Source organism: Mauremys mutica, chromosome 3, assembly GCF_020497125.1.
Source record: "Mauremys mutica isolate MM-2020 ecotype Southern chromosome 3, ASM2049712v1, whole genome shotgun sequence".
Taxonomy (NCBI): domain Eukaryota; kingdom Metazoa; phylum Chordata; order Testudines; family Geoemydidae; genus Mauremys; species Mauremys mutica.
This window is the reverse complement of record NC_059074.1, coordinates 155,417,073-155,443,542: the sequence shown is the minus strand read 5'-3', so window position 1 is coordinate 155,443,542 and position 26,470 is coordinate 155,417,073. Positions and strand designations below refer to the sequence as shown.

The window sequence follows — 26,470 nt, the reverse complement described above, 5'->3', positions numbered from 1 at the left end:
AGGGCAATTGCCGGGGGCCCCATGAAGCTAAATTTGGCTTCAGCCTCAGGTGTTGGGGCTCAGAGCCCCGGACTTCAGCCCTATGTGGTGGGGCTTCAGCTTTCTGTCCTGGGCCCCAGCGAGTCTAACACTGGCCCTGTTATATCCTTGAGGGCAGGCGGTTTAGGAAGAAATCACTTGAGGCCAGACAGCTAACAAAACTACCATTTTATTTACAGACACAGAGCTGACCCAACCGGCCGAAACCGGCTGGGCTATCCCCTAATAATTTAACTCAGTTGCCATAGGAACAAAAACCATGACAACCAAATACACAACATATTCCTGCCCCGCTAATAAGAACATCCCCTAAATAAAACACACACTAGACTAGAGGAGGGTAGACTGCCTCTATTCCCGGCTAAACCCTGGGGATTATTTTGCCCCATAACCGTGGGTTCGCCCTAGCTAAAGATCCAGCCTTCTGTCTCTAAGTGGATTACGGCGAACTTCTGGTGTTGTTGCACCCGAAAGTACCATGGGCTCTGGGTCCGCAGCACAAACAGGTGAGGAGGTGGTATCAGCTTGTGCTGGGCAAAGGGGTATCTCAGCCGCCGGCAGTAATGGAGAAGAACAGTCAGAAACAGGTGATTTGTGATTCGGTGTCTCACCAGAAGTGGTGAAGTCAGACCACTCAACTACAGATGTGTCCTGAGGACTGGCATGACCTGGCAACAGCTGATCTACATGTCGCCGCCAGGTAAGATTCTCTGCAGTCCGGACTGTGTAGGAAACAGGACTGTTTGAGTGATGATTGTGGCAGGGACCCATTTAGCTCTGGAAGTATAATTCCGAGCCAAAACTGGCTGTCCCGGGCTAAAGGTTCGCTCTTTTGCTCTGGGTGCCCGTCTGATAACTTGATTTTGCTGCTGATGTTGCACAATTTGTCGGGGTTCAGAAGGTTTCAGCAGATTAAAGCAAGTGTGCAGCTGTCGTCTCATCATTAGAAAGGCCGGAGATGCCTTAGTCGTAGCATGAGGTGTGTTTCTGAAGGAAAGTAAGAAGGTATCCAGACGCTTTTGAATGGAGTGTTGTCCCCTTGCTGATTTCAAAGCGTGTTTCATTGTCTGCACAAATCTTTCAGCTAATCCGTTGGTGGATGGATGATATGGTGCTGACGTGATGTGGTGTATCCCATTTGCCTTCATAAAATTTTGAAACTCCTGAGAGACGAACTGCAGTCCGTTGTCGCTCACAAGTTGTTCTGGCAGACCAAAATGACTAAAGAGTCCTCGTAGTTTTTGGATAGTACTCTGTGCAGTAGCAGACTGCATTATAGAGACTTCTGGCCATTTAGAATGGGCATCTACTGCCACCAAGAACATGCTTCCTTCAAGGGGGCCAGCGAAGTCAATGTGAATATGTTGCCACGGGTTTTCAGGCCAGTCCCATGGGTATAGGGGTGCCCACTGGGGTGCATTCCTCACACCCTGACATGACATACAAGCTTTTGCCTTCTCTTCAATAGCACTGTCCAATCCAGGCCACCAAAAATAGCTTCGTGCAATTTCCTTCATGCGCACTATTCCACAGTGACCGGAATGTAGCTGTTCTAACATCTGTGATCTCAGTGGTGGTGGAATAATGACACGTCTCCCCCACAACAAACAACCAGATTGGACCGATAACGCCATCCTCCTGGACATGTAGGTAACAAGGTCGGGTGAGACGGAGAGGTTTGTCAAGATTTTCCATGCATCACCAGGTCCATAACTTGGGACAATACTGGGTCAACGCGAGTTGCCTTCTTTATCTGAGTAGCAGTGATGGGTGTATTCTCTACCTGTTCAAAGTAGAAGATTTCCTTTTGGGCACTATCTTGATGTTTGACCGGCAAAGGCAACCTTGAGAGGCCATCTGCATTGCCGTGCAGAGTGGATTTCCGATATTTGATTTCATATGCGTGTGCTGAAAGTAACAATGCCCAACGTTGCATACGACTAGCAGCTAATGGGGGAATGCCTGTGTAGGGTCCAAAAACTGATGTCAGAGGTCGATGGTCTGTGAGAAGAGTAAACTTTCGCCCAGACAGGTACTGATGAAACTTCCGAATTCCAAAAACAATTCCTAATGCCTCACGTTCGATTTGGGCGTAGTTAGTTTCTGCTTTGCTTAGAGTGCGTGAAGCAAAAGCAATAGGTCTCTCTTCTCCCAAAGGCATAATGTGTGACACGACTGCTCCCACTCCATAAGGGGAGGCATCGCAGGCCAATTGTAGGGGTAAGGATGGATCAAAGTGCGTTAGAACTTCAGAATTTAGCAATGCATCCTTAGCTTTGTTAAATGCAACATCACAGGCTTCAGTCCACTTCCAGGCCTTGTTCTACCCAAGGAGCTCATGAAGTGGTTTTAGCAGTGTGGCTAACTGTGAGATGAACTTTCCATAATAGTTCAGGAGTCCTAGAAACGAGCGCAGCTGGCTTACATTTCGAGGTGGGGGAGCCTCCACAATAGCTTTAACTTTTGCAGGGGCCTTATGAAGGCCTGCAGAATCAATGATGTGTCCCAAATATTCAACAGAGGGCTTGAAGAATTCACACTTGTCTTTGCGAACTCGTAGGCCATACTCTTCCAGTCTTTGTAGGGTAGCCTCTAAATTCTTTAAGTGATCCTCTTCATTTCTTCCAGTGACCAGGATATCATCCAGATAGCACTGAACTCCTGACAAGCCACACAAGATCTGGTCCATAGCCCTCTGGAACAGGGCGGGAGCAGACGTTATTCCGAAGGGTAGGCGACAGTATCGATAAAGCCCCGTATGAGTCACAATAGTCAACAGCTCTTGGGACTTTTCATCGACATGCATCTGTAAATATGCTTGACTCAGATCAATCTTACTGAACTTTTGTCCCCCAGCCAGGCCTGCGAAGAGGTCATCGATGCGGGGAAGCGGGTATTGCTCTGCACACAACACTGGGTTGACAGTGACTTTAAAATCACCGCAAATCCGGAGAGAGCCATCTTTCTTCACTATTGGAATGATAGGAGTGGCCCATGAGCTATGGGTAATTGGTATTAGGACTGCATTGGTGACCAGGCGCTCCAGGTCTGCTTCGACTTTCGGCCTGATGGCATATGGCACAGTTCGGGCTTTCAGATATTTTGGTGGACTGCCAGGTTTAATGTTCAATGTCACAGTGATTCCCTTCATACTTCCCAAATCATCTCCAAAAACAGCAGCATGTTTCCTTAGTATAGGGGTTAGACTGGTTTCTTCTTTAGTCATCCGGTGCACTTCTGCCCAGTTCAGCTGAATCTTCCCAAGCCAAGACCTACCCATTAAGGCTGGGTAGTCACCTCTCACCACAAACAGTGGCAATTTAGCAGCCTGTCCATTGAGCTCCACCTTAACATCAATAGTGCCCAACATGGGCACAGCTTCTCCCGTATACGTCTTCAGAACAGTTTTTGTTGCCTTAAGCGGAAGATGCTGTAGCTTTTCTTTATACACAGTCTTGGAGACCAGCGAGATGGCTGCACCGGTGTCCAGTTCCATGCGTATAGGTTTGCCATCCAACAACGGGGTTACCCAGTATTCATGTGAGCCCATTGCCAAAGACAAAATATGCAGTGGCACTTCCTCTTGCGATGAGGTGTCACTTTGATCATCCTGGGTCTGCTCTAGGGTATGCAGGGTTCCTCTTTTTGTCGGCCAGACCACAGGCCTCTTTTTCTTTTGTTTACAGGCACACTCAATGTGTCCCTTTTTGCCACAGTGTCGACACACCAGGTCCTTACACCAGCATTCTGATGCCTGGTGACCCAGCTTACCACGGTGGTAACATTCTTGACTCTGCACAGTTTTGTGGATCGGTTCTTGTGACACTTTTTGCACCCTAGGGGATGCACCGATATATTGCGCCTCCCTTGTAGCCAGTTCCATGGAGACAGCAATATCAACAGCCTTCTGTAATGTAAGCTGAGCCTCTGTCAGTAGGCGCTTCCGTATAGCTTCACTGCAGAGGCCACACACTAACCTGTCACGCAGGGCATCATTTAACATCTCTTTAAATTCACAGTGTTCTGCTAGCTTTTTTTAAATGGCTACAAATTGTACAACTGTTTCATCTTCCTTTTGGTCTCTTTTGTGGAACCTATATCTTTCAGCAATTACCAGTGGTTTTGGGGAAAAATGGGACCCCAGGATTTCCACGTCACTGTAAGATTTAGTCGCTGGCTTAACAGGGTGTAGTAAGCTGTGTAGCAGGGAGTAGGTTTTAGCCCCTACAACACTTAAGAATATTGGCACCTTTTTCGCTTCTGTAATGTCATTTGCAATAACAAAAAGCTCAAAACGCTCAGTATACACATGTCACTGCTCTATATTCTCATCAAAAGGTTCCAGTGGCCTGGTCAGAGTAGCCATGATTTTTAGTTTCACTTTCACAGTCAGTGCAAACAAGCAGCTTTTTTGTTTGTTTGTTCTTTACCTTGACTTCTACTTCCTTTTGTTACTGGAGCAGCACCGGAATCCCACCCTCGTCGCCACTTGTTATATCCTTGGGGGCAGCCGGTTTAGGAAGAAATCACTTGAGGCCAGACAGCAGACAGCTAACAAAACTACCATTTTATTTACAGACACAGAGCTCACCCAACCGGCCGAAACCGGCTGGGCTATCCCCTAATAATCTAACTCAGTTGCCATAGGAACAAAAACCATGACAACCAAATACACAACAGGCCCTGCTTGGCGGACCCCCTGAAACCTGCTCATGGCCCCCCCCAGGTGGCCCCGGACCCCTGGTTGAGAACCACTGATATAAGAAACTCCAGTAACAGCTGAACAATAAAGTGAATAGTGATTCCTGAGGACCATACCTTTGGCAAGTAGTAGAGAAATGCTGCAGTAATATTTCTGAAACTGATTATTGAAATTTAATATAGCATTTTGGAAATTTTATTGCATGCATTATTAAACCAGAGATATAGTCTCCAGGAACAAAAAGATCATCCATTAAAAAAGAAACAACTAGTATATAGTCAAGTCAAAGGTTTTTTTTTAATATATTAAAGTATGGTAAATTAATAATTTGTAAACATCTATAAAAAGTAACCCAAAAATTCCTAATGAGTCATTATCTACCTGCGAAGTAAGTATCTACATTTCTTAAATAGAAAGTCCTTATATGTGCAGTATGCAGTTGTTAAATCATGTTTCAGATGCTTTAACTCTGCTCACCTCCAAACATACATTCTTCTGCATATTAAGTCTCCAAATACAAATAAAATCCCAAGCACGAAGCGTGCATTAGCTAAAGATGGGGACTAGGAATCAGCACTCCTGGGCTCAAGCCTTAGATATGCCCCTAATTTATCTGATTTGGGTAATTTTCTTAACCTCTCAAATTTATTTTCCCACTCTGAAATTGGGATGGTATCCTAGCCCCAGGATGTTGTGAGGCTTAATGCTTGCAAAGTTCTCAGAGATATTCAGATGAAACTGTTACACATAACCCCATGCTGTACAGAATTCTGAATGAAATACTTAAAAGTACCGACCACCATATAGCTGCCTAAGAATGAAAACAATTGACTTTAGCAAATGTATCAAAAGCTCTGTAATTGTTTATTTTTAATCAAGTACAATTAGTTCATGTAAAGGTATTCATCTGAAAAGATTAAACTGAAAGGTGCTAGGAGAGAAGAAATTATTTTAATTTCAGAATTCTAAATAATTTCTGGCTAGAAATATTAAACTTTGACGACTAACAAATGGTGGCAAAGACATCTGCAAGGCACTGATGAGGCGGCGCATGGATTTCTAAATTCTCTTTCCTTGTGACCTTTAAAAGATTTGGTTAAATGCTAAAAGCTTACAAAAAGGCCAAAGGCTTTTTAAAACAGAACTGCAAAATTGCTGAAGACTTTTCTTCAGCTATTAGTACCAATTAAAAGCCTTTCACATTACATGGTAGGGCCATGGGGGTAAAATACGAGATTTTTTACACTGCTTGGCTGAATTCATAATTCTACTCCCTGGCCACAATTTCCTACTGATATTTATCACAAGATCCAGGGCCGGCTCTAGGTTTTTTGCCGCCCCAAGCAAAAAAAATTTTGGCTGCCCCCACCCTAGCCCTGGGCTCCCCCCCGCACCCTCCTGCTGCCCCAGCCCTGGGCTCTCCCCGCCCACCTGCACCCCGTCTCCCCAGCTCTGGGCCTCCCCCGACCCGCACCCCCCTGCCACCCCAGCCCTGGGCTCTCCCCCACCCCACACCCCCTGCCACCCCAACCTTGGGCTCTCCCCCACACACACACCGTGCTGCCCCAGCTCTGGGCTCCCCACTTCCTCCCCACCAGTACCCCCCCCCACTCACACACCACCTGCCACCCCAGCCCTGGGCTCTGCCCCCTCCACGCGCACTCTCTGCTGCCCCAGCCCTGGGCTCTCCCCACCACCACCTGCACCCTCCTTCTGCCCCAGCCCTGGGTCACTGGTAACTTCCTCCCAGGGCAGGTCATTCAGCAGGAATTTGGATGTGCACAGAACACAGACAGGATTGGTTCCCATATGGTTACAGAACTGCAGTAAAGTGGAACAATTTTCAGCTTGTGTGATTGGAGGATATCTGGATGCATATTATAAGACTGACCTCCATAAATGAGGAAAAGTTGAGGTGCCTTTATTATTCTTTTGTTCCACTCCTTGTTTCTATGGGGAATTTGCCAATGCAATATCATTGTCTTCCTTTTAAACAAATAAAAAAAAAAGGCAATGGGTGTTGAAAATAGCAATTCCAGCCCTAATAACCACTGGGAAGCATTTCTTGCTCAATTTTATCCTACTTTTTCTACAGCAAATTACAGTGGATCAGTATATTTGATTTAGGAGAAATGAAGTAACAGCTGCCCAAATTGAGCTTGAGCACTCCTGAATTTTGAGGTGTTCAAACCTGGAAGGCAGGTGCTAAATTCCCTTCCTGAAATTAGCTAAATCTGGAAAGGAAAAGTCAATTTCTGCTTCCATGGCTCAGAAGTGGAAATCCTCCTAGGTGCCTGGTACTGTATCTAAAGCTGCCCAGGTCCAGTAGAGCCTCCCCTCCCTTACTTTTCATTTTACATTCTAGTGAGATCCACACACCTCCCTTGCTAGGCTTCAGATAGAGAGGGGCACTGTCCATTTAGTCCACTCAATTCCTTCTTTGGGGGCTGCAAGGTGAGGTCACACCAGTATCCCTAATCCAGTCTGGGGATGTCTTCTGAAGGGGATATCTGGGCCAAAGCCTTCTACTCCTTGGGCACACTTGTTCCCCATTCACAATGCCACCCCGCTCTAGCAGTGAGCTCTCCATTCACAGCAAGCTGCAGCATGGGGTTTCAGCTACCATACTCCGTTTCCTGTTGATAGCGGCCAAGGGAATGCTGGGAAATGTAGTTCTTTCCCTGCTCCAGGGCTGGCTCTATAGGCCCCTGTTGGTTCTCAGTTCCCAGGCTGGATCCCTGCCAGCTGCCACCCCTGCAAATGGGCTGCCCCAAGCACCTGCTTGCTTTGCTGGTACCTAGAGCCGCCCCTGACAAGATCTACTGAATATACATTTGCAGTCCTGACATGGATTTAAAAATCTGCACTGGAAAGCACAGCACAGGATTGACATGAGGCGTAAACTGCTCCAACTGATATCTAATGATCTCTGGCCTTCTGTAGTTAGCCCCCGGCAGCTTTTGCTGCTGCACTGTGTTTCAGTCAAGTTCATATAGAAATTCTCCATGTGCATACCTTTGCTGGATTCATGGATCTCACTTTTCATTCACTCCTTCCCTTTCTGCCATTCTGCACAGCATTTTCTTGCCTGCTAGTTTAAAGCATCTCACAGCAAGTAACAATGGTGTCCCTTCTATACAGCTCCAGCCAGCCAAACTGTAGTAAAATGAACTCCATTGTGCCACAAAACTAATACCCTACTATTAGCACTGCCTTTTTAGCCATGCATTCAATTTACTAGTCTGTCTTTAAACACAGGGCCAGAAGTATAACCCTTCTATTTTGGGGGTCTATTCATTAGCTCATAATCTAATAATTCGTCAAGCCTACTTTGAAGACACTCCATGTGGCTCTTCTCTAGATTAATGTACACAAAGAACATTAGTTCTTCTGCAGCTCATGTCAGGAAATTTCTTGGTATAACAGATTAAGAAGAAAGAGTTAATATTTTGCTTTAAGAACAAGAGCTTAATTAAGCTGGGGTTATGTATTGCTCTGTTATCTGTTTGAGCTGAAAGTGAATGCCTTATCGAGCACTGAGTGTTACTGACCTCCACACTGTAGGCAATGTGAAGGTGGCAAAGGGTGTCGGAGACTTAACTTATTTCCCTACTTTTAAGGTTTTGGTTGCATGGAGTGCGTCCTGATGTAACTTGAACTCATTAAACACAGTTTTTGCTGTATGAATTTTCTTTCCTTATATCTTACAAAATATGCCAAAGTAACTAGTTATGTGTAAAATGGGCAGGAATGAGGGAGAGTTCTCACATGTTAACAAAGGAGAGGAGGCCACTATTTTGAAAGAGGTGCAGTGCCTGTCCTGCTTTGAACAGACCAACCCGCTCTACCCACAGGCACACATTGAATTGTCCAAACTTCCCTTTTCCAAGAGTTTGGCTTTAAACTTAAATTGCACACTTTAAATTAAGCTCTTTCCAAACTTGGCTGTTCCTCAAGTTTCCCTGCAGAACCTCCTCTATGTCAGCTATTACCGGTAGTTCTCTCTGCCCCCTTACATCAGGATTGGAACTAACAAAATCCACTTGCTTGCATGTTTCAGCAGTAAGTATTTGTGACACTATCTCAAAATAGCACCTTGGAACCCCCATATTCATCACTGTGATACGATTATGATATGTTTTGTACAGTGCATGCCTTGTGAGGTATCATTTAAGAAGTCTTGATCTGTTGAACATTAATATCCTGTTGAATTGTATTGTACTATCATTGTATGTGAAGTTATGAAATATTGCTATGTCTATTTCTGAAACATGCGGTAAGTGGAAAACGCCCACAGCTAGCCTTTCGTTGGCAACAAAGGGGCAATTAACACTGACAAGACAGATTTATATCAGGACCAGCCAGACATGTGTTGATGGCCCATCAAGAAGAATCTACTCTCCCAGAGATTCCTCAGAGAAGGCACATACACAATGGGGGCTACCTAACCCCCACATCACAACACGGATCTTTCTAGCACCTGCAGAGAAAGTGTAAATGAGGGTCAATTATATCACCACTTGGTCTCTCTCCTCCCCCATCTCAACACCTGGAAGATCGCCTGGAAGACAAAGACCTCGAACTGGGGAGATTGGTCCAAGGCTGAGAAGGGAATTCAGCCTGTGATTTAAGAACTGTAAACTGCCCGGAACATCCAGTGGGGTGAGAAAAGCTGTTTGATTCAAATCTTGCTTGGTCTGTTAAAGTTTAGAATCTAGACTGCATTTCTATTTTTATTTCTTATGTAACCAACTTTAACATTTATGCCTAACACTTATAATCACTTAAAATCTTTCCGCAGTTAATAAACTTATTTTAATGTTTTATCCATACCAGTTTGTCTAGAGTGTTTGAGGAATCTGCTCAGATTACAACAGCTGGTGCATGTCCACTTTCCTTTGACAAAGTGACGAACTAATTAATGAGCTTGCACTGTTCAAGAGGAGGTCTTGAGCAGCGTAAGATGGTACATCACTGGAGTGCAAGGGGGGTGGGGGCTGGAGAAATTGGCTGGAGTCTCCCCGTGTATAATTTGTGAGTGGCTTAGAGAGCATTCATGCAATTTAGGTGGATGTGTGCCTCCACGGGTTGATGGCTGATTGATCACAGCAACTGGAGGGGTTTGCTGCTTATCATTAGCACAACATTGTGAGAGACAGCCCAGGATGAACAGTTTAAGGGGACTCAGCAGTCTCATAGTTCCAGGTTGTACCCCACGGGTAAGTCACAGTATTCTGCATCTTTTTTGCAGTGTTCAAGCATCTGAATTTAGGCTGGCTCAGCAGGGGAGCCTTGTAATCCTATCAGAGTTTTTGAACCTTCTATCCTGTTACAGTGTTATATTAAAGTCAGATCATGCACTGTCTTAAGACCATCATAACAATGGTGTAGGGTAAGGATGCACTAATTTTGCTGTGGCACAATATGAGAGTTCTCCCTACTGCTCAGCAAGTCACTCACTATTACCAGAATTATACGTACCACTGCCAAAAATTATCTGTGCAAGTAAATGGACTGACAAAAGGGAACCACAAATTAGGTTACCCTTTGGACTTCAGAAAGCTGATACATATCCTGTACAAAGTAATTTTGTGTGAGATGTCAAACAAATCTAAAAAAAAAATAAAATGCAAAAAGACGTGTTTATTTCAGATAAAATTTGCATATTTATTCTGAAACTACTTGCATGAAATTTTTTTGGCTCATTTGAAATAATTTCTCTGTTCAGTATCTTCAGCCCAAACCAGTTTCTGGCCTACATCACTGTAACAATGACAAACAAAAGGACAAAACTAAGCTATTTCATATACTATACAGTGTAATTCTGTTACCTGAATTTAAAACTACAGCTATTAGAAAGAACGCTGATTTCTGACTTGTCCACAGGAAGCTTTAAAAAAAAAAAAACCACACACCACACACACTCACCCCCCCACCCCCCCCTTTTGGTAGCACATGCTAGTTAATGAAACAAGGAGCCTGACAAGTGCATTTGTACAGAGTGGGAAAATGCTGATCTTAACACTGAAGTAGAAGTTGAAGAGGAGGTTAGGGTGGTGTTAGAGAAGTGAAATATTGTAATTTATTACTAATTCTCTTTTATCCATTAAAACTGTAGATGACCTACCAAATCCTGGAACGCTTTTGAGACTGGATTTGAGACAGATTTTTTCTAGTCTGAGGTAGCTGTATCGCAGCAGGCAGTTCCATAGGAACATCCAGTCCATTCGTGTCCGGTGGTTCATTATGATGACACTTCTTTCTCCGGGGATGAACCCATCACCTGTTATAACCACCTTTGCACCAAACACCATCTCCAGCAAAGCCTAGAAGAAATATTTTGATATTATGACTTTTCACTCAAGGCAGAGGGAGGGAGGGAAGCAAATCTGTTCGGACTTGTCTACATTACCCGCTGGATCGACGGGCAACGATCGATCCAGCGAGGGTCGACGCGCTAAATCGATCACCAAGCGCTCTCCCGTCGACTCTGGTACTCCACCAGAGCGAGAGGCACAGGCAGAGTCGACGGGGGAGCATCAAGCTGTCGACTTACCACAGTAAAGACACCGCAGTAAGTAGATCTAAAGGCACGTTGACTTCAGCTACGTTATTCACGTAGATTAAGTTGCGTAACTTAGATCGATCTCCCCTCCCCCCGCCCCCAGTGTAGACCTGGCTTTAGTCTATTGACAACGGAAATAAATTTTCATTGACTAATTTCCTAACACACAACTTCATTAGAAAACAATGAACTTCCCTTAACTGTTTTCTTATTGAAGGTCAGTCAATTTTTATACAATAGCTGTCTGCTATAGGCCCTAATTAAAGAGGTGGACTCAATAATCAGCACTTCTCAAATAGCCACTCTTTGCTGATCTGGATATCAGATACAAATATCCTTTTTGCCTACAAATAATCTTTTTTAAAATGAGCTGTGAACCCAATAGCATATTGCACTGGTATGTGGGAATCAAAATGCAGGTTTTAATATGATCCAGCAGGGTCTGGAACGTTGCAGGGCAAAAATTCCCTAGCAGGAAAGGGAAAGTGCCTCATGTATCAAGTGAGTGAATGGTCAATGCTAGCATGGCATTGAAGAGCTCTAGAATGTACCACATCATGTCCTCAGCCAGAAGGGTCAACTTGACAGCATGCTTCACTTCTAGCCATTCTTGGAGATGAGAGTGAAGACAGAAAATGGGTCTGGAAATGGGAAATCCCAGGCAAATTTGAACACACTGTGATGGACTGATTTATGTCCGCATTAAATTGTGACTTTCACATAACATTGTATCCATCATTTTAAAGAACGCAACTCACATTTTGAGTGTGTAAGTACCTGTCAAGAGACATCTAGGACAGAAGAGTCATCTATGGTGATGGGCTTCGAAAACAGAGATCCGCCCTAAAATAATGGTTTTGCTATAAGTAGTGTTGAGGCTTAAAGAAATTAGTTTTCCCACTTGGGGCTCATGGGGGCAGGAATTTCCCCGCCATCCATCTGCCTGGGGTTCTGAAGTTGGTCAGTCAGTCAGATGCCCGAGAAGACAGAAGCCTTACTTAAGGACAGGATCTGTCGAGTCTCTCTCTGGCTGACCACCACCAGACAACAGAAGGACTGCAAGAAGCAGAGGTACCTACTCATCTGACACTCAGCCTAGGCCTAAGGACTCACAATAAAGGGTGAGCATAAATTCACAGGAGAAAGTGCATACATTTTTGTTGTTTACCTAAAGATCTGTAACATTTGTATGCTTTGAGTGTGAAAGTTCATGTGGTTTTAGAAACTCCTGTGCAAAGACGGCATTCCTTACTTTACCAGCCACGTGGCACTGACGAGTTATACTATAAACCAGAGTACGCATGGAGGTGGAACACTTGGGAGGAAGGGAAGGCGGCAAGAACCTGCAAAAGCAACTTGGGAAGGTCATAGCAGTGGGTACAGGGGCCCAGAGCAGTTCAACTGCAGGGTTCCACATCCAAAGGAAGAGGGCCAGACAGGAGGTCTGCACCCAGTAGCGTGCCTTAGAGACACAGAATTAGAAACAATAACTGGATGCTGCCTGCGCCCAAATTGCTTGGAACCTTGTGTGCAATCCAAACACTGAGTCCAATTACAACAGCTTGGTGACTATCCATTAGGGGGACTCAGCCATGTCTAACGCATAATAAAAGAAAACCTTTTTTAAAAAATAACCTAAAACACACCTTATCACAGTGAAAAGAGCAATTTGTGAAAGAGTAAAAAAAAAAAATGCTTTCAAGCTCAGATATCCTTGATACAAAACTGAAAACTTTGAACTAAAAAAAAACAGGAGAGAATGCAAGATTGGAAGTCTGGAGATTCTGGTTTCTGTCTGTGACTCTGCCACTGGCGTGCTATGCATCTTTAGACAATTTAGCTCCTGTGTCTCAGTTTACTCATCTGTAAAACTGGGACAATGCTTATATTTGCAAATAGCTTGAGATCCCTGGATGAAAAGTGCTATACAATAAGTGCCAAACAGTAATGAAAAGTGACTCAACCCACTACAAGTTGTTGTTGTTCAAGGATAGTAACGAACTATTGTAAAAGCAGAGCAAGTTACATTCCTCAGAGTGGAAAAAGTTGAGATGTATTGATTGCAGAGTGTCATCTTTCTCATCTCTAAAACTAAATTTAATTCTCTCTTGGATGGGTTTGATAAACACATTAGATGTTGACCAAATTGGTGAAAGTGTGTACATATATCACTTAAACAATAAGAGAGCTGTGTGCTCTCTGCCAGGTGTTATTAGCCTTGCGGAAACTCTTAAGTAGGAGAAAGTACCCCGAGAAGTGGGGAAGAAAGGCTAATATAGGCTTAGAGGGGTTAATCGACAAGAAAAAGCAGTCAGTTTGACAAAAATGGTTACATGCTTTTTCAGCTCCTTTGGGGTTCTAAAACAGATTGTGTTTATACATATTTTAAATTAAAAATTCATTTCTCAAAATGAAGAAATTTTTGGAAACCTGAGCTATTTTGTGGGCTTGTGAAAATGTTTGGAAAGGTAACACAGAAAAGGAAATTTAGCCAGTCTGCTACCATGCAATAATGTATCTGAAGGAGTCAAACAGATTGTTCAAAGTAATTGTCAAATTACGATGAATATTCCCTACATAGTAATATTTCCCTAAGGAAATAAGTGCCACACCATCAATTGCTTATAACTCTGAAATACTTATTAATTACTTTAAATTCTATTTTTACAGAATTAGATGAAAACACTAATTACTGGATCATTTTAAAAATAAATCATCTGAACTTCCTGCAATTAAAGTCTATGAGAAACACTAATAGTTCTATATCGCTTATTAATGAGACATTAGCAGCTTTCATTCTAAGCATTTTAAAAGCATTCTAAGCAAATTACAATATTGGCCACACACTGTTCTAATAACAATCCTATTTATGAGATTTTTCTCAGACTAAAGAAGCTCTGCCACATCTGAAGAGATGTAGGATAAAATTTTCAGAAGTGCCTACGTGACTTAGAAGCCTAAGTATCATTTTAATAAGTGATTAGAAACTTAAGAACCTAAGTAGAGGTGGTTGGAACATTTTCAACTAAATGGAATTTTGCCAAAAGGACAGGTTTCTACCTTGTGTAGTCACTGGAATTCTTGGAGATGTGTCCCCCTTATGGGCATGACTCTTGAGGTGTGCACACATTTCATGCACCTTCAATTAGAGATTTTCAGTAGCACTGCCCGTTTGGCTTGTGCATGCATCCTACACATCCTCCTGTCTTGTACAGAGGATATACAGGGCCACACAGATTAAATGCCCTCAGTTCCTTCTGCACTGCAAAGCCCCAAAATGAGAATTTGAAGCAGAGGAGAAAGAGGGTGGGTAGTGGAACACTCGCAGGGGGACACACATTGGAGAACTTCAGTTACTGAACAAGGTACGTAACCTCTTTTTCTTCAAGTAGTATCCCTACGGGTGCTCCACTTGTGGTGACTCCCTAGCAGCATGCTTTAAGGAAGGAGGTTCTTTGGAACTCTAAGGCTGTCTGTAGGACTACAGAGCCAAAGGCAGCATCTGCTTGGGATGCATCAAGCAAGGCATAGTGTGACAAGTAAGTGTGAATCAAAGCCCATGTAGCAATCTTGCATATTTCTGTAATAGATACACCCTCTAGCAGGGCTACAGATGTGGAGTACGATCTTATAGAATGAACAATGACTGGGGGGGAGGGGAGGGAGGATACATTAGCATCCACATAACAGGTGAGTATGTAAATAGAAACCCACATTTAGAAAGCCTCTGGTTAGTCACAGCAACCCCTATAGTTCTTTTCACAACAGAAATAAACAACCTTCGGGAGGATCAAAAAAATCTAGTCCTGTCCAGATAATTAAACCAATGCTCTCCTGACATCTAAGTTATGAAGAATGGCTTCATGTTTTGACCAGCGAGGCTTGGAATAAAATACTGGGAGATGAATTGACTGATATGAAAATCCAAAGTAACTTTGGGTTAAAAGTGTGGATGTGCTCAAAGAGAAACTATCTTTGAAAAAGACAGCATATAGAGGGTCAGTCATGAAGCGTGCCAAAAGTACATGCTGCCACATGCCTGAGAAGTTGCAGACATCATCAGATGTGGCAGTGCAAGGAATCTATTTGTCTAGCAATAAACTCTGGCTGTGGAGATATCCAGCATGGCCCCTATAAACTCTAACATCTGTATCAGTGGAAGATTTCATGAAGGTGAGCTGGAAACCAAGACTGTTTGACAGAATCATAGTACTGAATGCCAATTTGATGGTGAAGGAACATCCCTTGAGAAACCAATCAGCAAGGGAAGGGAAGTCTATTACTCCCCACTGAGAAGTTGTAAAGCCACCACTGCCATGAGTTTTGTGAATACCCTGGGAGTAGTGCCTAACCTGAAGGGAAGGACCTGATATTTGTTATGGTCCTGCCCCACCATGAAGTGCAGAAATTTCTTGTGATATGAAGGCTGAGGATCACAAAGCAGTCCCCGGGATCCAGAGATGGGATGATGACTGAAAGTGTCACCATTTTGACTAAGGTATTCAGCATCCATAGATCTAGAATTTGTCTCATCCATTCTTCTTTTTGGGAATTAAAAAGTACTTGGAATAATGCCTTCTTCCCTTGTGTGGAGTGGGAATTGGTTCTTCTGTTCCTAAACAGAGACGGGACAGAGCCTCTTACTTCAGAGAGCTACCTGAAAAGGGACGGGGAAAGAGCCACGGAGTGGAACTTAATGGAGTTTCCCAAAGTTATAACCTCCAAGACCCATCTGTCGGAGGTAATCTGCTCATTTAAGGTGTGAAAATGGGAGAGACCATTCTCAAAAGGAAGAAAATTGCCTGGTGTAAGATGGTGCAACAAAGGTCTGAAATCAGCACATTGTGGCCCTTGACCAAGGAGTCAAAAGGAACATGTGGCTGTCATTAGCTGCTGAGTCGAGGATTTTTTTTAAGTCAAAGATTTTCATTCTGAAATGTAGCTAATTAAAAAACCCACAACAACGCAACACACCACAAAAAATAGTTTGAGGTTGAACAAAACATTGCATTTGAACCAAAACAAAAGTTTTTGCATGTTTGGTTTGGTGAGAAATAGTGAAAAAACATCAGCTTTGGTTCAAATCAAACCAAGCTATGTTTTGGTTTGTCCACTGAACCAAAAAAATCAATTATGTGCTCAACTCTACTTCTACCTACCACTGCTACTATTTCCAGATACGAAGCTGCCATTCACATAAAAATTTTAATACATGAAAGTATTCTAAGTTGAAGGGACTTTTTTTAGGAAAAAAAATGTTAAAAGCAGCTATGTCATAATCAATATTGGAGACTTTGGAGCTTTTATGGATTTCTAAACACAAAACCATCACTCTTCTACAATCTGAATGGAAATTTGGCACCCAGTTTCTTGAGTTGGCAATTTTAAGAAATTTAGACAAGCACAAGGTCAGATTTCTGATATTATTACTACCAACTGAATTGAAAACATGTCCACAAGAGATTAAAGTTGCCTATACTATTCAACTGTTAATGGGAAAAAAAATTTGCCCAGTTGTTAATTTTTAATTCCTGATTTTGTAGCATTGTAATAATTCTTGTAATGGTGGGAAGAATAAACAAACTTCGAGCTGCACATAAAGCAGCTCAAATACTTCAAGACAGAGAAAATACAAACTCATCTGTACTTAATAAAGATATTAATCTTCTTTTGGAGGAATGGATGCATTGGAAGCAACAAAGTACTGATAGCCATAGTATCATTTTATTTCAGAAAGATTAAAAGACCTCCTGAGATTGTTTATCACCTGAAGGAAAAAAGCCTCTTCACAATTAGGGAACATCAAATAGTGCATTTGTATGTGCAAATGCCCTCAAAAGACAATACAAACTGAGAACAAGAGCACAAAAAAGCAAAAGAACCACTGTACTGATTAAGTCCAGCCATAGGGACACAGTTAGGTCCTGTCCACAGTAACTTTCAGTATTGTAATCGAGTCAGGGGAAAGTGTGTTGTTAATGGGCCCGCTGACTCTTATAGCTATAGTGTAACCAAAGAAAAAGTCACTTCTGGGACAAGGTTCCTTTTGCTGACCTGATATTATCTGCCTTTGTAATTTGGCTGGAAGAACTAAAATGCTTGTGTAAATCCTAAAAGGGTTAAACTAAGAACAGCAAAGGTCACCAACCCGTACCCAACTGTGATTCTTAGGAGCTTGGGGCATGGGAAAGTGACCCTCTATAGTAAGTTCTACAGTAAAAAACACCTGTTCACTAGTACTCCAGCCATTCTCACTAAGCAGCATCACTGACTTCCAAGCAGTTAAGGACTATATTATGCTCTATTCTCTTTGGTTCGCTGAGCTACTCCACCATGTCCCCTCATACAACCCTGCTTTGGGCCTTGATCAAATCAATCATTCTTTTTCAAAACCCAAAACAGACTTTTTTTTTTTTAAAGTCACATGATCAGATATCCACTTGCTCTTGTGATTGCAGCTGCACTGCTCTGGGGAGGTTGGAGGAGGGTTGGGGTAGAGGAAAGAAAGGAAGAAAAAGTGGGAATTAATCACTGAAGGATAAAAGTGCAAAAAAGGAGAGACGCTTTAACTGAACTGTATTCGCATTAGGAGTAATACTAAAAGTTTGATCTGTTGTATGTACAAGGGGGATAGTTCCAACACTACAAGGGAGATACTTTTCATCTTCTGATGGTACAAGGAGCGAAATCCAGTATAATATTGTGAACTCTCATATAGGGGAACTCCATTTACAGTTAAGTTGAATTAAAGTTCAAAATTGTTCAAGAGTATTTACTTAGAATGAAGTTCTTTTGGGGAACGGGGTGGAGACTTCACACTAAGGCTTTGTCTAGATTAGAATTTAAACTGTGATGTTAGCTAACACACTAACTAAGCTGTTTTAAAAGTCCAGCGTAAACAAGTCCCACTACATATGCCAATTTGGTCTAGCTAAATTTAGCCCAGGCTGGGTGGTATGTGAGGTGTTAGAGCTTCCTAAAAAAAAAAATCCACAAGACTCTTTTATAATGGAAAGTATTAGGCAACTTAAATACAGGGACACTAACAGCTCCCCCTATAATAATTACACTGACATTGCAACTTACCACTGGGAGTGTGAGCCAGGTGGCCACAATGCGGTCAGTGATCCAGCGATACCAGGCCGGGGAGACAAACATCAAAGGTAGAAAAGGACTGAGCATGAAAATGCTCCCAAAAAAACTTGCCAAGAACAGCGCAAGTAAGAAGTATATCCCTTTCCATGACACCATGGCTCTGGAAGACAAAGTGAGCATTCAGTTAGATAAACACTTGTAATTACTTTCTCCCTACTTAATCTTCAATTATCTCACACCTACAGTTTTAAATGGATATGGTGCTTTTCATTTTTGTCCTAAAATATTACGTAATGTTGTGGCGCATTGTTAAATAACTGCAAAGTTCCACCTCAGATGTGGCAACACATCAGTGGTTTTGAGATCAACAAACACAATAATTTTAAGGAGCTTGGGACATTAAGAGAGCCATAAAATTATATCAACTTTATCTTCAGTTATTTCCTCCATTTAATATAATATGCGTTGCATTCTGAATTCTCCTCAATGCTATTTTTATTACATAAAATTACAAAGAGAATAGAAAACCAGAAGGATATTTGTCACGTCAAACACTTTTGATCAATTGCTTCTAACACAGCCAAAATACTAAGCTTATTTGATGGCAGAGGTTAGAAGAGTCTCTGCAAGGTTTTCCTATTTCCCCCCTTTGCTTCCTCTTCCAAAATTACAATAATCCCCTTTCCCCCGGCAGAATGAATACATGTGGCTTTCTTCAAAACCCACCAACACCCCAAGTAAAGATTAGAGGGATCAGTAAAGAACAAAACAAAGTGTTATTCCCCATGACCCTGTAAAGGGGATAAATGAACTTCCTCTGCAACATTCCAAGCCCACTCTGGCCAACGGAGCTTGTGACCCAGTTTGAAGCTCCTTCCACATTTCTACAGGTCCTATCAGTTACTTTCCAGATTATGCCACCAGATGAAGAGAATCATCATCAAAGGTTGCAATGTCTCAGTATAGCAAACTTCTGATCTTTGCACACATAAGAGGGCCTTTGGTTTTATAAGGCAGTAGTCCAGACTTAAAATAGTTTAGTGCCCATGCTATTAGTTTGTTATAAATCTAAAATATATAATGCAGAGAGATTCTTAATGGATTAGTGTCCAACAATCAACACAACCCCCAAGGGTTTCTGTTGGCTCAGAGCCTTTCCAATTTAGCAGACATCATGCTATGACAAAACAAATCTGGAAATGTTGTCTAAATTAGAATCTAAAAATAGTCTGTTTTCAGCTATTTAGGACCAAATTGTTTGTTTCTAAGATGAAAGGTTAAGTAGAAGTCAGATTTCTCAGCCACTTTACTAAATTCCTCTCCAACAGGCAGTTTTAGGAATTATAAGAGCTCAGATAGACAATCACTTAGGATAAGGAAAACAGGAAGCTGGACCTTTCAATTTTAAAATGAGCAATGGAAAAGTAAGCCATTAAGTCTTGTACACCACAATACACATATTTGATCTTGAGCATCTTTTCAAGCCTTATTTATATTCCATAGCAGCAATAATAATCAAACATTAAGGTAGCACACCAAAGCACTCAGAAGTTAGGAAATGCCAAAAGTTAAGACTGCATGCACAATCTTAGCTCTGCTACTTTGGACATATGAGTAACCTGAGAAACACTGTGTCCTACCCTGTTTATGCCAGAAAAACAGAGTTCATTAAAGTTTTATATATACATGAGTACACTGAAAACTGTACTTACCCCAAATTTTACTGAGTAAAATAGAGTAAAAGTCAAAATTTGCTGACATATATGGACTATCTAAGGCCTTGTCTACCCGAGAAAATGATTTTGGCATAACCTAAGGTGTGAATTTAAATACATATAAATTAAATTGATAGAATCCCTCAAGTAGACAGTAAAAGAGTGCCTTTTTTTAAAGCTTATATCACTTGAGAAGGGGTTTAAGCTAAATTGAAAAACTCCACTCTTCTGGAGTATGTATGTCCACACTGGGGATATGAGAGAGAGAGAGTGAGAGTGAGTGTGTGCTGTCAAAATTATTAAACTGCTTATCTTTAATGCTTTAAGAAAAGAAAATTCATATTAAATGTCCAAGATATAGTGGCACTATTCTGACAGTGACAATACTGAAAGCATACAATAATGAAATGTTACAAGCTACTACATATATCTATTTAAGGCTATAAAATTGCATATTATGCTGAATTTGAGAAAAATTAGTGACCATGTAATTAAAGACTGTCATAAAGCATTCACAAAAGAGGGCATAGTTAAAGTTATGCATGCAAACTTAGCTTCAGTATTTCACGGTGTTGCTCTAAAATTCTACAGAGACCAGATTTAAGACTGTCATAGGTTTCTCCCCCACTTGGAGCTGTTGGGTTCCAAGATGGGGACCTGCATGGACTCCTCTAAACTAAAATCCTAGTTTAGATCTGGTTTTCGCTGCCACCAGTCAGTTTAAAGTGTCTGACACACTGCCTGTCCCCCAAGCTTCCCCTGGGGAACCCAGATTCAAACCCCTTGAATCTCACCAGAGAGAGAGAAACAGCCAGTTCCCCTCCCCCCCCTTCCCTCTCTCCAGCCTGCTCCGCCGAGTCAAATCCTTGACTCAACACAAAGAGGGACTCACCTCCCCCTCCCCTTCCCTAGTCCTTGGGAAAAATACCTTGATTCAAACTCCTTGAATCAAACAAAGAGGGATTCACCTCCCCTTCCCCTTGAAAATGCAAACAAGAGAAGAATCAATCAAGTCCTAAAAAGAAAAGATTTTATTAAAGAAAGAAAAAAGTACACTCTCTCTGTATTACCAGGATGCAAAAATACACAGAGTCTAACCTATAAACCTGGAGAGGCTCTCCCCCCCACCTCCTTTCTCAGAATAATCAAAGTAACAGCAAACAGAAATAAAGATATTCTCCAGCAAACACACAATTGCAAATGTAGAAATCAAATTATAAGACTAATCCGCCTTTCTAATTAATACTCACTATTGGATAGTAGGAACTACTCCAGGAGAACTTGGAGACATGTCTGGCCTCTCTTAGATCCAAAGAGAGCACACAGAGCAAACAAGGAACACAGACAAAGGCTTCCCTCCACAGAGATTTGAAATTATCCTGTCCCTTGATTGGTCCTCTGGTCAGGTGTTTCTCAGGTTACTGAGCTTGTTAACCCTTTACAGGTAAAAGAGACTTTAACCCTTAACTATCTGTTTATGACAAAGACCTTTTCTTCTGTCACCTTCAATTATTTGAATTGGACCCACAGTTTCACAGAAATTTTTTTCACTCACTCAAGCAGGGGAATCCTGGGGAAATAACTCTGAATTGAGGTTGCCTTCCTGGAGTGTATGCCCTGTCATATAATCAAGATCAATTAAAAAACAATTTGGGATTAATTCTCAAATTTTAAACTGTTGCTGCTGGTATCACCTGAACAGCACTGTCATGCAAGAGAATCACCCCATCCACAGTGTGTTATGGAGTTTCTCTGTCTTTGAAGAAGGTATACAGGAACAGGTTGAAGTAGTGGTAGCAGAGGGAGATGGGAAAATTAAATAAGGCAAGGGAAGGCAAGGAAGGAAAAAAAATAATACAGGAAGCAAGAAAGGTTAGAGAGAGAGAGACAGCGATGAGAAGATAGAAGTAAACATGCTAACTGTAGTTGGACTGGAAGAACAAAAAGCTTACTGAATGTTAAGAGCCCTGCTCCCCGTATGGCTTAGATTCCCTTAGCAATAACAATGAAATTAAAGATCTTGAGACAGATCTTCAGCCTTGCTACATCTCCTGCACACTCTTCCAGTTGCACAAAGGGTCTTAAAGCTGCCCAGAGCAGACAGCTGGGGATTCCCCAAGCACAGAGATATGCCAGTGTAATATGAAGCTGGCATCAACTCAAATTTCCCCCAGATACTAAAAAGAGACAGTGGCCTCACTATTCTTTCAGTAGAAAGATTGCTTAGGGTGGAAAACACATGCCCCCCTCACCCCAGGGATAGCTCAGTGGTTTGAGCATTGGCCTGCTAAACCCAGGATTGTGAGTTCAATCCTTGAGGGGGCCACTTAGGGATCTGGGGCAAAAATCAGTACTTGGTCCTGCTAGTGAAGGCAGGGGGCTGGACTCGATGACCTTTCAAGGTCCCTTCCAGTTCTAGGAGATATACCAATCTCCAATTATTTATTTTTTTTAATTATAAAAATTCCAAAAATTCAACTATTTAAACTGCAGTTTATTTCCAATTTTCTTTAGTGTTGGAACAGGTAATTTGTTGGCTTACTCCCACCCCTTTCTAAAATTTTAGAAGTCCTGAACTTCCCCATCAAAACATTTTTGGATTATGCAGATGCTATTCTTGCCTTCAGGTATATTTTTCTAGATAAAGACTACAGTCAATCACTACCCACTACTGCTACTGTTTTAGTTAGGATTTCACTTCTATCTACATCTCAACATTTTCTGACCTTCACTATGCTTCACTGTGTTTATACAGACAAAGCACACACTGATTTTGAAATCCACTGAAACTGCCTAATTAAAAGGGCCAAAAAAGCCTTTTATTTCATTACTTGGATTCTATTTATTTGTAATGGGTAGGGCCCTACCAAATCCATGATCCATTTTGGTCAATTTCACGGTCACAGGATTTAAAAAATCATAAATTTCATTATTTCAGCTATTTAAATCTGAAATTTCATGGTGTTGTAATTGTAGGGGTTCTGACCCAAAAAGGAGTTGGGGGGGGGGGTCACAAAGTTTTTGGAGGGGGGTTGCGGTACTGCTACTCTTATTTCTGTGCTGCTGCTGGCGGTGGCACTGCATTCAGAGCTACGCAGCTGGAGAGCGGCAGCTGCTGACCAGGAGCCCATCTCTGAAGGCACAGCCACTGCCAGCAGCACCACAGAAGTAAGAGTGACATGGTATTTGTATTGCTACCCTTACTTCTTGAGCTGCTGCTAGTGGGGCCCTGCCTTCAGCTCTCCAGCCGCCCAGCTCTGAAGTCACCACAGAAGTAAGGGTTGCAATACCATGACCCCCCTAAAAGAATTTTGTGATCCCCTTTTGGGTCAGGTCCCCCAGTTTGGGAAACACTGGCCCATGAAATCTGCATAGTATAGGGTAAAAGCACACAAAAGACCAGATTTTAAGGTCCGTGACACATTTTTTATGGCTGTGAATTTGGTAGGGCCCTAGTATGTGGCAACAATATTGCCAAACACACTGTACAAAACTAGTATTGCTGCTTCTGCCACTTACTTCAGCTGCTCCATTCGTTGAGCTTGATTCAACACCCACTGAAATCAATGGGCCTGCAGTAGGATTTGAATATGAGTGGAATTTAAGATGATACGTATGTCTAATACTACGTAAAATATATTTGCTGTCATAAATCATAGTTTTTACTGTTAGAAATACCAAGGTATGTAGGTGGCAAAATCTCTTATTTAGTAGTTTACAGACTACACAAAAAGTGCCTCTGAAGGACAGTATTCTGCTGAAGCTTCCAAGTCAAGTAAGCATAGAAAGGTTAAAAGAAAAACTCAGACTAATCATGTTACGGTTATATGAATTCTTGCACACAATATAATTTGAGATTAAAATTTTGGGAAGGCTCTTCTTTCCAAATTAATTTAATGTATTAGGATGGTTCTTGGCATCTGGCTATAGTCCCACAGACAATATAGTGCGAATGATAGAGGGCAGGTAGAGAACCAAGAATTATTTATTTTCCAAAGAAGCCTTTTGCTTACATTAGAATCTGAACACAGTTCAGATGAGCAATCTAGCTCACAGGTCCTGTTACTACCTGCTATTGATGAAAAATAACTATTGAATCTGAGACAGTAAATTCACTTTATTTATGGATAGGACATTGCTCAAAAACCCAGGATTTCTATCTATATTTGCCTGTAGAAAACTCTTGCAGCCATACCACTTTGATCTTGTCAGATTATATACATTAAACAGAAATGGGGCTTCCAGTATTTGGAGGGGAAGCCTTCTATATAAACAGGGGATTTTCAATATTTCTTCAGACTCAGAATATTAATTTCTAAGATGTTATCAAAAAGAGAAAAAGGAAAGATGAGACAATGGAAGTGCTATGGTCACTGCACATTTCTACCGGCTTTACAAAACAAAATTCTTAGAGCCATAAAAAGGAGTCCTTAATCTTAAATAACATATACTAAAATGTAGGGAGAAGATTCTGCAAAACACTAAGGGTATGTCTACATTGCAATTAAAAACCAACTTGGACTCATGGGGCTTGGGCTAACAGGCTGTTTAATTGCAGTGTAGACATTCGGGCTTGGGCTGGAGCCTGGGTTCTAGGACCCTACAGGTCTGAGGGCCCCAGAGCTTGGGCTCCAGCCTCGAGTCCAAACGTCTGCACCACAATTAAATAACCCCTTAGCCTGAGCTCTGTGAGCTCATATCAACTGGCACAGGGTCAGCCACAGCTGTCTAATTGCCGTGTACAAATGGACTTATCCTACAAACCTTAACTAAAAAAAAAAATTACAGAGAAAGTATGATTGGTGCCATTACAAGGCAAAGTTAAGATCACTTGGATACCTTTAGTGGTAAATTTTTACAACTTTTATGTGTTTAGATTTCTTTTAAGTTTAATCTTATATCTTAATTTTGTGAATTTATAATACTTGTTTTTGGAGTTAGAATTTACTGAAATTACTGGTATGTATGCTCACCCCAAACTCCAGTTCAACTTTCTTCCTGTTTGGGAAAAGAGATAGAGTATAGCCTCTTTAAATCACATTTATTAACAGGAAACAGGCACACAAACAATAGAAAACAAGTCTCTAATGTATTCACTTTGAGTTTCAAAGAACTTCTACATTTCTTTGGTTTAGCCACTATTATCAGACTGTGGACTATAAAAAGAAAGACAACATAGCAAAGTACAAGAACACTAGAGAATGTTTCAACAACTGAAGTTAGAGTAGACAAGGGGAATTTTCTTTTCAGAAAGTTATAGTGCTTAAAAAGAGTCCTGATTCCATGAGAGAGACAAGATAAGTACGATAGTATCTTTTATTGAATCAACTTCTTTTGGCAAAAGAGACAAGCTCCACGGAGGTCTTCTTCAGGTCTGGAAAAGGTAATCAGAGGTCACAGATAAATACAAGGTGGAAAAGACTGTTAAGCACAAGGAGTTAACACGTGTTGCAAGAAACCAAAATGAACTGGGCAATTAACACATCTGCAGCGTAGCCCACAGAATAGGTATTTGCTAGGTAAGGCATAGGTATAAGTTAAGGCAGTAATGTAATGAGCCTACAAGCCTCAAGACCTGTAAAACAATAACTTAGCTAAACTAATCAAGGCCTAAAAAGCTTTAGCATAAGCAGCGAGCCACACGTAATTCTAGATCATAAGGTATCACAAGAAAGAATACTGTAATGACTAACCTGCTGACAGGTATATGGCACAAGATGCCAGCTGCTATCAGCTTGGGATATTTTAAGATAGCAACGCCAGCAGATGTCCAACCACAAGAATGCCACAGCAACGAATTAATATATATGCTAATAAGCTTGAGGTAAAGGTCTAGTAACCTATAGGAGAAGGGCACCCCAACTTTAGTGGGGTCTGGAAGTCCAAATAAGGAAAAGAGGCTGAAGCCCTTGCTGAATGTGCATTAGGCATAGTAGCATCAGCATAACACACTATAAAAGCTGTATCCCAGCCTGTGTGCCATGGGAGATGCCAGGATGACAACCACTGGTTGTGGTGACGATGATGATCATGACAGCTAACACTTTAGGTTTTTCTGCAAGGGATGATGTGAGTATATGATGCTCAGATGCTCTTTCCCTATTATCTCTATCTACCTTGCTGGGCTGGAGTGATTGTGATTTTGCTAATTGTGTTAATAAAACTACTGAAAATTCTGAAGCTTTTTCCTAAGTGTGAGGATGTTGCAACCATACATATCATGATTCCCAATTTACAATTAATTCTAACACTGTGCCTGATCTTGGGACTAGAACCTTCCAAACTTCAGATTGTTCATTTGTCACTTTGGGATTCGTAAGTAATCAACATAATTAATACACAATCAAAAGATAA

General features: G+C 41.7%; 1 protein-coding gene across 7 annotated transcripts in view; it reads right to left on the bottom strand.

Annotated features, from left to right (window-relative positions):
* The window catches only part of LCLAT1 (lysocardiolipin acyltransferase 1), a 223,294-nt gene that overhangs the window by 123,193 nt on the left and 73,631 nt on the right, over positions 1-26,470 (bottom strand). For 6 of the 7 annotated variants that reach the window (XM_045010360.1, XM_045010363.1, XM_045010361.1 and 3 more), the window contains 2 exons: positions 18,393-18,561; positions 10,869-11,067 (listed from right to left, as the gene is read on the bottom strand). In XM_045010360.1, coding sequence (XP_044866295.1) covers positions 10,869-11,067; positions 18,393-18,557 — 364 coding nt within the window. In that variant the 5' untranslated portion in view covers positions 18,558-18,561. Of the gene's footprint in view, positions 1-10,868; positions 11,068-18,392; positions 18,562-21,366; positions 21,421-26,470 lie in introns of those variants that run through there. The other variant, XM_045010364.1, reaches the window with a different exon arrangement.